This window comes from Ursus americanus, chromosome 1, assembly GCF_024610735.1.
Source record: "Ursus americanus isolate L20-20 chromosome 1, mUrsAme1.1.p, whole genome shotgun sequence".
Taxonomy (NCBI): domain Eukaryota; kingdom Metazoa; phylum Chordata; class Mammalia; order Carnivora; family Ursidae; genus Ursus; species Ursus americanus.
Window position 1 is genome coordinate 47,543,703 of NC_142127.1, and position 14,011 is coordinate 47,557,713.

The following is a 14,011-nucleotide window of genomic DNA, read 5'->3' on the forward strand; positions in this document are numbered from 1 at the left end:
TTCTTTTTCAATGGAAGCAACATACAAAAGAAGAAGAATATGTTGGCTAATTGAACTTAATTTAAAAAAAAGCAGCAACGGAAGAAATGTGCCAGTCATTCTCATCATCTTCCCCATCATCACTAGCGGACATTTCTTTAGCAATTACCGTATACCAGGCATTTTTCTAAGTGCTTCATGTATTTTTTCTCTCTTAATCCTCACAAGAATACTGTGAAGTATGTAGAATTATCTGCATTTTACAGACGAGGAAACGGAGGCTTTGAGAGATTTATGAATCTGCCCCACATTCAGTCTCTAGTTGGTGTGATCTGAAGCCCATCCCCGACTTGTAAGCTACTTCCTCTAATCACAATTTCACACTTAGTTGACAGAAACCTTGAAAATGTGTCATTTAAAAAAATGCACATTGATAAAATATTCAGGTAAAAAAAAGTGTACTTTTAGAAACAGGAAGATAATAGACAAAAGAGAAAACATTTTAGGAATTTCAGAAAAGGACAAGTGGGCGCTTTTATTTTCAAATCTGACCCTCTTCTTTCTCTTCAAAAAGACAGGTTATTATTACTATTGATCTCACCTTGATAGAGATTTCTTAGATTTCAATTGTTCTTTATCTATTTTTTTTATTTTAATGGAATGCTTTTGTTTTCTGCAATAGAATTCATTAGGCTCCAGACTTTAAAGACTAGATTACCATTGAAAGAAAAATATAAATGTTAAGACCATCATTTCAACCCTATTTTACTCCAAAGTGGGAGAAAGGGAATATAACACATGGATTTTCAAAAAAAATTATTCTAAGTACCTATTCTGAGATACTATTCTCTAGCTACTAAAGGTTATAACCTATTTATTATTTGACTTTTGAGGTGCTTGCCAAGATGTCATGACTGTATTGGTGATCCAAACAGCCAGTGTCAGGGAAAAAAAAATTGTTAGTGAATATAGTCCAAATCAATGGTAGAAATAACTTGTAATATTATCTATTAATGATAAATATTATCTAGCTTCCTAAAACCTTGGGGTACATATTAAAAATCTGAATTCCTAAAAGATTTTTTCCCATAGAGATAACCCAACCTTAAAAAAAAAAAAAAAAAAGCCAACCTCTCTCTGTTCTACTCATCGCAGAAAGTAACTCCTGTGTATAAGCTACTTACTGAATTTACCACATAGATGCTCATCACTGTTATCATGACAGTCATCTACTCCGTCACAGCGGTAGTTACTGGGCACGCATCTGCCGTTGCTACAAGGAAAGGAAAAGGAGCCACACTGCTGCATGGGTGGTTCACGGGACGGGTCTTCCTGGCATGTCAAGTGATTAGAAGTCAAACTCATCCCATAGGGGCAACCACACACCCGCTGGAAATTCGGCACTGGGAAGCAGAAGTGGCTGCAGTCTCCATTCGGATGTGTGGGTCGATTACAGTAGTTAGAACCTGAAAAAGCAATACCCGGGGAGAGTGAGTTATGTCCACTTCCACTGGATTGATCATAGATTGAGTTTGTGAAGGAAAACAAATGGAAAAAGAACAATGTTCAGACCCAACACTACAAAGTAGCTTCTTTCTGGAAGTCAACATGCCAAATATAATATTCAGTTTAAATATAGAGAAAGTCCTTAAAATGTGTTTTTCCCAACAATACTTTTAGGGTTAACAGAGTTGAACAGAGACTGTTCATAAGTCTTACATTATTTAACTATCTGGCGACAGAAATGTATAACAATCAGGAGCTATACTAAATCATAAGTACTAAAGAAAAAAGAAGGCACCATGTTAAATAAATACAAACATATGAAAGAACGTGGCAATCTCACTCACCAGTCTGAGTGTTGGCATCGTATGATTTCACATGCATTATATTAGTGATACCGCTTCGGATAACCCTCATGTCTCCACCATCCGTTTTCCTGACTCGAACGATAGCACCCAGTCTCCAGTCAGTAAAAAACACATGGTCTAAGAAGAAACACCAGTGATTAGTATTTTCATCACAGCTCACTTATAAATCACTCTGGAAGATGCAATAGGCTTGTAACACTTCTTGCAAATGTGAAAGGATTCTCCCATAAATATCTGTAATTTGTTTCTGTAATCATTTTCTGTGTCTTGTTACTCTCTAGGAATGACTCTTTACAAGGCGAAGGCGATAGATTTAATGATACCAGGATTCCAGTTCAGACAGGCGTGTATGGAGTATTGTGATGGCATTTAATAGCCACTGGGTTTAGACTTCCATAGATAAAAATAAAATTTTGGATTATTCAATAGAGCATTAGATGTGCCTCATATGACTGAGTTCTTATCCCAGCTAAAGCACTAAACTTCTGAGGGCTTACAGGTAAATACTTAACTGTGTGAGGGGGTTTTTTTGGTAAAATTAAGGAAATAGACTAAATCTCTAAGTTACCTTTCAGATCAACCATTCTGTATATCCCATGTCTTAACTGAGGACACTAATTTTTTTTTTACACTCAACTGTAATAGGAAGCTGTTGAGAAGGAAAAATACAGATCTAATGCAAAATGGAACTTTCACAGTAGCCCTAGCGATCAATAAAATTATCCACAGAAGTGCGCCTACCCCTACTGCCGTAGGTATATTCCATGAAGTTTAAAATAGTGAGAAAGAGGCATCATAAGATTCTAAACTTCAAAAATTTAGTCATGTTCACTCCATACTAGCTACCGAAGCAGGGAACTAAACATGCACATTTTTAATAGAATCAGTGGATTTTTCTCTTTAACTATACCTTAACTAAAATTCCCAACTAACAAAAAAAAATGCCTAAAATGCCACAAATTTTATCATTAGACTAGTTTTCCTTATCTATGGCCTAATCAATGACTAATCAGTCACTGACTTACTAAATCTTATCTAGACTGAGTCCCACCACTCATGAAGGTATCTTACTATACTTAAATAGATAAGAAGTTCAATAAACCTTTCACTCCTCTGTGGTGCACAGAGAGTCAAGCAGATCTAGCCTTCATTGAAAACAATGATGATTTCTACGGTGTTGTGTAATTAAAGAATTTTCCATAAGAAATTCACAATGAGGGCAGTGTTGGGAGAAACATTATTATTATTATTACTATTATTATTTGGGGAATATTGTGTTGTTTTCAGAAGTATGCACTAAAATTTTTTTCATATTGATAAAACCAAAAAGTACTGACACTGCATTTTTATTCAATCCCAAAGCATTTCATCAAGAGCAGAGAAAATTTAACATTCTTATAACGCTCTGATGTAACAGCCAATGGCTGTCTGACATCATTAATGAAACGGGAGTGAATAAATGGGAAGGCATAAAGAGGAAGGGATGAGTATTTATAACTGACTCATCTCATCAAAAATCTCACTCTTTCAAGAGCATTTTTAAAATATTTTTAAATAGCATGCACTCCTCCACAGATAAACAGACAGCAGGATGGAACATGCAATATATTTACTAGCTATTCATTCCACACTATATGTGTGGGAGAAAGTCTTTGATTTACAGTCAGTGTCTAAGTCTTTTAAAGCACCTGGCTAATTATTCAGAGTAGGAAGTTTCAACCAGAGACAAAACTAGCATATGGGTAGGGCCTTTGGTGGATCACAAAATGGCATTTCTCTATCTGGACTAATTATGGTTTGTCAAACAAAACCAGGTAGATTTTAGTCTCTCCTCACCCTCTTGGCCTGGCACTTTTGTGCAATGCACAAGCTATACAATCATTCACAGAAACCTTATTTTCAAGACTAAACAAAACACCTGTTTCACAAGTGCCAAGCTACATTCTTTTTCCCTGCAACTCAACCCACAATACCACCCCTCCACTCAAGAGGGAAACTGATACATAGGTGTGATATCCCTGTGGCTGCAGTTCCCCAGAATTCCATGCCCCCAGCAATCTTTACTAGTAGCAGGAAATTATTGGAAAGGCTGATGAAAAAACAAGTACATCTTGCTATTTTTCATAAGCCATATTCTAACATTTCTATATAACAATGATATCAGTTATCCAATGTGTGTCTAAGAAGCTTCAGAGTCATTCAGTGACCATGTAGTTGATAAATATGTGTAGTAAGTTTTCCACAAGGATTCTGAGGACATTTTTACAGAAAACAACAAAACACTACAAGTCACCACAAACGCTCTTGCTGTTTTATCCTCGAAAATGATGAAAGCAGTAGTTCCCTATTTCTTTGTGGGATATTTATCAATAGAGTACTTGGGGAGTTAAATTTGATATGATACATGTAATCTACAAAATGCTATACTCTTAAGTTGTCAATTATTATCTAAAAGCGTCTAAAAGAAAAATTACACTCTGAAAGTGAAATGTTCAGTCAAAAAAACAAATGTTTTGTCTATACATTAATAGTACCATTTTCATTTTTTGTATTCTAAAGTAACCAACTTTCCTGGAAGTGTGAGACTGTCAAACAAGGATGAGTCTACTGTTAACGATTTGCAGAGTATAAAAACAACACGCACTTTCATTGCTTCAAAGCATACCTTCAAAGACAGTAAGTCCAAATGGATGAGTCATCTGCTGTATATGGCCCAGGTTTCTTCTGTCTAAACCATCAAAGGTGCTGTGCTCAATTTTATCAAAAAAGGCATCTACCCAGTACAACCGTAAAGCACTAAAATGATAAAATACTTAGTTATCTGTTATCCAGAAACTAATAATGCACCCTTTACACTGAGGGCATTCATAAATGGTATGTTCAATTTAAAAACAAAGTTTTTAAAAATTATACTCATTAAAAATGTAATAGCTTTATGCCCCCCCCCAAGATATAGTACTTTCATGAAGCGATTCATGAAGCGATTTTTAATTAACTATCTTAGAAAACTTAAAATGGGGGCGCCTGGGTGGCTCACTTGGTTAAGTGTCTGCCTTCAGCTCAGGTCATGATGGGATAGAGCCCCACATGGGGCTCCCTGCCCAGCGGGGAGTCTACTTCTCCCTCTCCCTCTCCCTCTGCCCCTCCCCCATGCTCATGCTCTTTCTCTAATAAATAAAAAAAAATCTTTAAAAAAAAAAAAGAAAGAAAACTTAAAATGTTGTTATCTCCAAGTTAGGTATTTTATTTTTCTCCTGGTTAAGTCCACAAGTTAAGAAATCCATGTTTAAAAGGCTAAATACATTTCTTTCCTTTGTCTCTCCTATAAACTACTTTGGCATTTCATGTACATAAGCTTTTTTATCCTGTTACCTTTTCCTATATTCCTAGATAGATTAATTTCGTGAGAATTCTTATACTTCAAAATTCTCCCAGAGTGTGTGTGTGTGTGTATATATATATATACACACACACACATATGCACATATGCATTTGTTGATTAACTGACACCAAAGATTTCCCATCCTCAAGATGCTTTCTATGAAAATTACACATGACCTGAACTTCATCAAATCCCTATTCTACTTCCAATGGGATTTGGGTCTTGCCTCCTCTATACTGACTTTCCACAAGGTCCTATGATTCTGCCTCCTCTATCAATTTCCTCAGAATATTCATGAATGCACTAGTTTTCATCCCAGCAGAAGCTGGCCTACTGTGTTTGTGTTCTTTGTATCCTTGTATCATTCTATAGCCTTCTCCCAGCACTAATCAATGATGTAAAAATATCTGAGTGCAAGTAGTACCAGTTTCCTTACTCCATCATATTGCTTCATAATTGTTTCACAGTAAGTGGGAACTCAGTAATTTGGGATGATTCCTACTTACCCCCAATCAATGGCCAACCCATTGGGCCATCCAAGAGTAGTGTTTACTATCGGCAAAAGGTTAGATCCATCACTCCACGCTCTCATAATTTTAGCAGGACGGAACCAATCAGTGAAGAATATGTACCTAAAAAAAGAGGTAAGAAATCAAACATGTTAACACTGGAACAAACTACATGACTTGGAAAGATTTAGCACAAATTCAGATTTTCCAGAGACTTGCTACAATTAATTTCATTTTCTGTATATGCTATTGGGTTTATACAGAAAAATAAAAATCTGCGTAATAAACAGACTGAGTATACAACTGATCTCTTTTTTTTTTAAATCTAACTCTTAATTAAAAGTTTAGTTATCAACTTACAACCAAAGGCACAAATACAAACGGCATTAAAATGGGCATCCAGAGGAGAGAACCACTGTGCCAGACCTAGGATCTAAAACTACTGTCACCAAGTAGATTCTTTAAAAAGACATAATTCAGGTTACATTTTATGATTCTATTTTTTTTGAGATCCTTACACCACTTTTTTTCATAATAATATTTTTATTATATTATGTTATTCACCATACAGTACATCCCTGGTTTTTTATGTAAAGTTCAATGATTCATTAGTTGCGTATAACTATTTTTTAAGTAATCCCTATACCCAACATGGGGATCGAACCTACAACCCTGAGATTGAGTCACATGCTCCACCAACTGAGCCAGCCAGGCGCCGCTGGGTTACATTTTAAATACTCCAAAGTTGTTCAAATGAAATGATATACTATGGGCAAGAAAACAGATTTTAATCTCTTTCCTCTCTGGATTAAACATCTAGGACACACTTGATAGCTCTTTAGTCATCTTCCACAAGGAATTGATCAATTTGCAGGAAAGCATTTATCGCTGATGAAGAATGCACCCAAATCAACATAACTCATACAATCTCTACCCAAGGCATATTTTTTTATTCTGAGGAGAGACCAAAAGAAAAATCTAGGGGGAAAAAAAAATTCTCTTTCATGTGAGCCTTAAAACTAAAATTAGTCTTTTCCAAAACATAACTTTCCAAAATGTGACTTCATATTTTTTTAAATGAAGGAGTGAGTAGAAAGGAATTTAACAGCTTTTCAAAACCAAATGCCAAAGATTTAGTTTAAGATAAATTCATTAGAAAATCAACTCTCTACAGGGCAATAAAATTTCTTATTAATTGTATCACCAGTTTTTAAATGTGTCTTACATTATTTCACAGGGAGAAAATTTAAATACAAAATAAACATTCTAAAGGCAGCATACAGAGTTCTTAGATGCAAAGGCTTTGTAGTCAAGTGGGCCTGGAATTTGAATCCTAACTGTTGCCTAACAGGTATTCTATCTACCTGGCTCACAAACCAGCTTTTGAATTAGACAAGATTATGTAAAATGCTTACTATGTGCCCTGAATAAATCAGGCTTAAGTGAATTCCTACTCATTTTCTTTTTTTTTTTAATTCCCCTCAAATACAACTACCCAATTCAGACTTGTTCCAAACAAACATATTAGCTATTAACCATATTTAAATTAGAAACGTAAGAACCTAAAAAAGAATAGCATAAACTGTTCTGTCTTTCTTGTCTGACACCACCAATCACAGAATGGTTAAACATGAAACTTAGTCTGTAGTCTGAAAGACTTCTTATTCTGAAAACTACTGAATGATTAAGCAAGTTTTGCTAAGCTTTATATCAATACATTAAAGCAGGGAAAGAATTTGAGCCTTTCCTGATAATTCCACTGCACATTCAATCCTTCTCTACTGAACCTGTTATCACATTGTTGGTCCTCTTCAGTTGTGAAAAAAACCCACACTTCAGTGAAGACTGGGAAAGCTGAAACTAAGGAGAAAGAGTTTTCAAGGAGATAAAGTGATTACTTAAGCTTATGCTAAAAGGATAAAATGTAAGGTGATTTCAATTTATATAGTTCAATCTTACATTTGCTGAACTTGCCAAATAACTGTGGCATCACTTTTCCATAACGTTAAAAGACATACAGTTTCAAGCTCTTCAGAAAACACGAACCCACTTACCCAGCGATAGGATGAACTACGATTGATCGTGGGTTATTTAACTTCTGGATTATTGCACGTCTCGATTTATCAGCTAGCCTCATGACACTGACACTCCTGTAAGAAGCGTCTGTCCAATACAGATTCTTTGAAATCCAGTCAAAAGTCAAACTTTCAACACTTTCCACCCTGTTGGCAGTGAGAATTTCTCTTCCTGTAAGTTGAAATATGGACAAGGTTTGAACTAAACATAGTTTATGACATACACTTTCATACTACTGCATATTTAAATTGTGTCAGAGTTACAGCATATTTCAGTAACCCATATGGAATTCTTTAAAAAAAAAAAAAAAAGACTAAACAGCTGAGCAACAACATGAGATAAACCTAGAATCTATCCATTCCCAAAAGTTTGGTTCTCAAAGAACAGATATGATTCTGATAAACAGAACCAGAAGTGGTATGCCCTACATTTACTCCCTTGTTCAACCTTGCAGGAAAAAAAAATTCTCATTGCAGAACATCTGAAGAGAAGATACCTGAGTTCACATATTCACAACCACCACCCACAGACAGCTTTGATAAGCTGACACCACCAGGTACGACCGGCGGGGGGGATCTCTGAGGTGCGACGGCCCAACCCTCTCATCAACAGCCTTTCAAAAACCTCTAAGTTGCCACGTTTTGAGAAGACCAGTGAAGATGCCAAAAGAAAATCAGAATTAGGTATGGGAGAAAAAAGATGACTTTCCTCTTTGTGAAATTTTTATGTCTTTTCCTCTCTTTTTCCTATTTTCGCTAAAGAAAATCTGAGTCACGGTAAAAGGTAACACTTTTTTTGAAGTAGGAAAACCAATCTTAGTGCTTTTTCCATTCATCTACTTAATGAATTATAAAAAGAAAGTCCTCTATGTGCCAGACATAATATTGCTAATAGTATTAATAATAATAGCTCATATTGAACACTAATTATGAGCCAGGAACTGATCCAAGAATTTTACATGGATTCATCCACCCTTCAATCAAAGTATTATTAGTATCCCTATTTTGCAGATGAGGAAACTGAGTCCTAGAAAAGCGAAGCATCTTGAAAGAAGTCTAGACACTGCCTTCGAGGGATTTATAATGAAGTGGGAGAGTGAAGAGGCGGCAATTAGGCCAAGGGGCAAAAATCAAAGAGTAATGGGTGTTATGACAGAGGTATGCACAGAATGGTATGAAACACAGACTCCAAATGAAGCATATGGCAAGGTGGAGGTGAGGAAAAGTTTCCCAAAGGAAGGAGTGAATTGGGTGCTATAGAAAAGCAAAGGCTTGGAAGTGAGAGGGAGACGGACTGAGAATTCCACATTTCAGATGTTAATGAGTTAATGATAGAGGCTAAAAGAAAGGGAGAAATTTAGGTAACCAACAGATTCTGGGAGGAATGGGGGAATAAGAGGGGAAGGGAGAGTGGTCATGCTCTATGCTAAGGCAGGAGGTCTGTGAGAAACAGGGTACAGATGTCCCCTTAGACCTATTGGTTTTGAGGTGGTTGTAGGATATATGGTGAGATATCCAAAAGGCAGTTGGCATTACGGGTCTGAACCTTAGAGAGCTTGGAAGGAGATTTATGTCATCAACTGAAAGAGCCTTCCCTGATCTTTCCCTCATTCCCCAAGTTAGGAGGAAAATCATTCAGTAAGTCTCCCCACACTGACCTATAAATCACTACATAGCAGTAGTCAAAGACATGGAAGGCGCAGTTATGCAGAACATGAAGAAGACAACCAATGTTAAACACTAGAGAACACAGTTGTTTAGGAAGCAGGCAAAGAAGGAAAGATCTGTAAAGAACACCAGAAAGAATGGCCAAGAAAGAGAAGGAAATGAGACTGGAGGTGACCAAGTGAGAAAGGTTTCAAGTGACATGGTTGGCAGATTGGGATGGAATGAGAAATAAGAAGTACACATGTGGAAGTGAGAACAGGAACATATAGTCCAACCATGAAATGAAAGAGAGAGAGCGCTGTAATTAGAGAGACACATGGACTGGAAGGTGGGTTGAATTTTTAGGACGAGAGATCTGAGCATATCTGAGTTCCCTGAGAGCTTCATTCAGCTGATCTTGACTTTAATTTGATTTCTGACAACTCATTTTCTACACATTTACTCACCAGCACTTATTTCTCTCCCTGGAAAACAGCAATGTGACACCTCCCTCATCAAAGCATAGAAAGTTTAACCACTGACTATAGAATATTTTAAAAGGTAACTTGCTCAACATGTAGACTTAAAATTGACAAAAAGCTTGATGAGCATTCCAGTTTGACAAAGCAGAAGGGAGCTGACCTGTGAGACGCTGGTAGGAGACTGAGCCTACATGGGGCTCGGAGACCCAAGACTGCCTTTTGGTGAGCACTAAGATTGACTGGAGTTCTCCAAGCTCAGCAGACCTAATTCTGGTCCCCAGAAAAGATGCATTCTGATTCAAAGTAGAAGACTGACCACACATGTTTTCTCCTCTTCCTTCCAAACTCTCAAAATGCCAGTACAGGGGCGGTAGATAAGAGATTTCCATGGTTTAGAAGATGAAGTGATTAGAGGGATAGTAACTCACTAAGTGGGGGAGAAAGCTGCAAACTCAGTGCCAGCAGAGGAAAGACCCCCCCACCCCCCCACACACACACACATACACGAAGCCTCAGCATACTGGCTCTCAGAGGTACCGGGAGAAACGCAGGGGCGAGGACTAAGGGGCTTAGTTAAAAGTTGGTATCCAGGGCAATCAGACCACCAGGTCCCTCTCAGAGGCTAAGCATCTGTGCCACTCTCCTCCATCTACCTCCTCTAACAGATCAGAGATCTTCTCTGAAGGAACTGAGGCAGAGATGCCGTGGGTTCAAGGATACCACAGTGCACACGGGAATGCTGGGATGGAACAGAATTGAATATAGGGGGATTGTGTGACTCATGAACTGAAAGGTCCTCAGCCCCCTGTCCTCTGTACTTCTCCTAGAACATAGACAGCAAGCTACCGTCACCACCTCTTACTCCCCACACCAAGGAGAATGGAGACATCTACTAATAACAAAAGATTTACTAGTATCATTTACTAATACCAATGTTTGGGAGCTCCTGAACAGAAAAGCTGCCTCATCACCTCAAGTTCACCAGCTGATGAGGCTCATACTTACAGACAGACCTTCTGGTAGCTTTTATAGCCTTGCCCTTAATATTAAACAAGAATCACAGAAATTTGAAGAAAGCGTCCATCATGGGAAAAAAAGGTTGAAATAAAAAAAGAAAAAGGAAAGCAAAGAAAAAGGAAAGAGAGGAAGATGAATTTTTTTATTTTAACTCCAGTATACTTAATATACACTATTACATTTGTTTCACACGTACAATATAGAGATTTAACAATTTTGTATATTACTCAGTGCTCATCTAGTAAGTGTACTCTTAATCCCCTTCACTTATTTCATGCATCCCTCCACCCATCTCCCCTTTGGTAATCATCAATTTTTTCTCTACAGTTCAGAGTCTATTTTTTACTTCGTCTCTTTTTTTCCTCTGTTCATCTGTTTCTTAAATTCCACATATGAGTGAATCACATAGTATTTGTCTCTCTGACCCTCTTATTTCATCTAACAGTATATTCTCCAGCTCTATCCATGTTGTTGCAAATCCCACAATGTCATTCTTTTTTAGGGCTGAGTATTATTCCATCGTGTATATATACAACATCTTCTCTATCCATTCATTTATTGATGGCCACAAGCCATTTCCGTATTTGGCTACTGTAAATAAGGCTGCAACAAAATAGATGTGCATGTATCTTTTCAAATCAGTGTTTTCATTTTCTTTGGGCAAATACCAGTCGTGGAATTACTGGATGATATGGTATTTCTATTTTTTATTTTTTGAGGAAACTTCATACTATTTTCCACAGTGACTACACCAATTTACATTCCTACCAATAGTGCCTCAGAGTTCCCCTTTCTCTACATCTTCACCAACACTTGTTATTTCTTTTCTTTCTGATATGAGCCATTCTGACTGATATCAGGGGATAGCTCATTGTAGTTCTGATTTGCATTTCCCCAATGATTATTGATGTTGAGCATCTTCTCATGCGTCTATAGGTCATTTTGATGTCCCATTTGAGAAAATGTCTACTTGGTTCTTCTGTCCACTTTTTAATTAGATTTTTGTTGTTGCTGTTGTTGTTATTGCTGTTGTTTTTATTGAGCTAGACTGAGTTCTTAATGTATTTTGGATACTGACCCCCTTATCTAATATGTAGTTTGCAAATATCTTCTTCCATTCTGTAGGTTGTCTTTTCATTTTATTGTTTTTTTGCTGTGCAAAAGCTTCTGAGGTTGATGTAGTCCCATTTGTTGTTGTTGTTTATGCTTGACATCATGTGCAAAAAATTACTGCCAACACCAGTATTGATGAACTTCTTCCCTACATTTTCTTCTGGAAGTTTTATGGTATCAGGTATCAGTTTTTTAAGTCTTTGATCTATTTTGGTTAATTTTTTTTGTGACTTATGTGAAATAAGGGTTCAATTTCATTGTATTACATGTGTTTCTCCAGTTTTCCCAGCACCATTTGTTGAAGTGACTATCCCTTTCCCATCGGTTATTCTTGAATCTCCTCTCAAATATGAGTTGACTATATATGCTGGGGTCTACTTCTGGGCTATTTTGTCCCACTGTTCCATGATATGTCTATTTTTGTTCTACATCATACTGTTTTTATTACTATGGCTTTGTAGTATAGTTTGAAATCTGGAAGTGTGATACCTCCCACCTTGTTCTGCTTCCTCAAGATCAGTTTGGCTATTCAGGGTCTTTTATAGTTCCACACAAATTTTAGCATTGTTGCATTGTTTCTTCTATTTCCACGAGGAATGCCTTTGGTAATTTGATGGGGATCGCACTGAATCTGTAGATGACTTTGGGTAGTATGACCACTTTAACAATATTAATTCTTCCAGTCCATGAACATGGGATGTTTTTCCCTTTTTTGTGTTTTCTTCAATTTCTTTCATCTAAGTTTTGTGGTTTCATTATACAGATCTTCCACTTCATTGGTTAAATTTATTTCTAAGTATTTTATTGTTTTTGATGCTATTGTGATGGATTGATTTTCTTGATGTCTTTTTTGGATGCTTCATCATTAGTGTAAAAGAATGCAACTGATTTCTGTTATGTTGATTGTGTCCTGCCACTTTATGGAAATTGTTGATTAAGTCCAACAGTTCTTGACTGATCCTTTGGGATTTTCTATATTTACAGGATCATATCATCAGCAATTAACTACTTTTTTATTTCTTCCTTTCTGATTTGGATGTCTTTTAATTCTTTGTCTTGCTTAATTGCTCCAGCTGGGACTTTCAGTACTATATTGAATAGGAGTGGTGACAGAGGGCATCCTTGCCTTGTTCTTGATCTTAGGGGAAATGCCTTCAATTTCTCTCCATTAAGTATAATGTTAGCTGTGTGTATGCTGTACATGGCCCTTATTATATTGAGATATGTTTCTTCTATACTCACTCTAAGAGTTTTTGTCATGAAAGTATGTTTTATTTTGTTAAATGCTTTTTCTGCATCTATTGAGATGATCATGTGATTTTTATCTTTCATTTTATTGATGTGATGTATTACATTTATTGATTTGCATATATTGAACCATCTTTACATCCCAGGGATAAATCCCACTTGGTCATAGTGTATAATCCTTTTAATGTGTTCTTGAATTCTGTTTGCAACATTTTGTTGCAAATTCTTGCATGGATATTTATCAGAGGTATTGGTCTATAGTTTTCTTTTCTTATGGTATCTTAATCTGGTTTTGGTATCAAAGTAATGCTGGCTTCATAGAATGACTTTGAAAGTATTCCCCCCTCCTCAGTATTTTGGAAGAGTTTCAAAAGAATCAGTATTAATCCTTCTGTCAATGTTTGGTAGAATTCTCCAGTGGGTTATAAAATCAAAATACTGAGTTATGCCATCATTCAATAGAGTACTCACCAGTATAGTGTGACTGGCCATAATTTATCTTTCTGTGATGATTAGGAAGATATTAACAGAATTCCAACCAAATGAAAAATTACAGTAAATCCATATTTCCATATAATTCATGGGGGTATTATTATTTCAAGCCCCACATCCTTCAAGAGAGGTCATCTGGCTGCTTGAATATGAGGAACAGCCTCTAATCAATTAACCCATTACTGACTTTAATACA

The 14,011-nt window shown here is 36.5% G+C and overlaps 1 protein-coding gene across 1 annotated transcript in view; it reads right to left on the reverse strand.

The window, feature by feature from the left end:
- The window catches only part of LRP2 (LDL receptor related protein 2), a 194,161-nt gene that overhangs the window by 103,594 nt on the left and 76,556 nt on the right, over window positions 1-14,011 (reverse strand). Inside the window, exons 17-21 of the mRNA XM_045780260.2 lie at window positions 7,796-7,988; window positions 5,739-5,864; window positions 4,516-4,646; window positions 1,830-1,967; window positions 1,164-1,445 (exon numbers count right to left, since the gene is read on the reverse strand). Coding sequence (XP_045636216.2) covers window positions 1,164-1,445; window positions 1,830-1,967; window positions 4,516-4,646; window positions 5,739-5,864; window positions 7,796-7,988 — 870 coding nt within the window. The remainder of the gene's footprint in view (window positions 1-1,163; window positions 1,446-1,829; window positions 1,968-4,515; window positions 4,647-5,738; window positions 5,865-7,795; window positions 7,989-14,011) is intronic.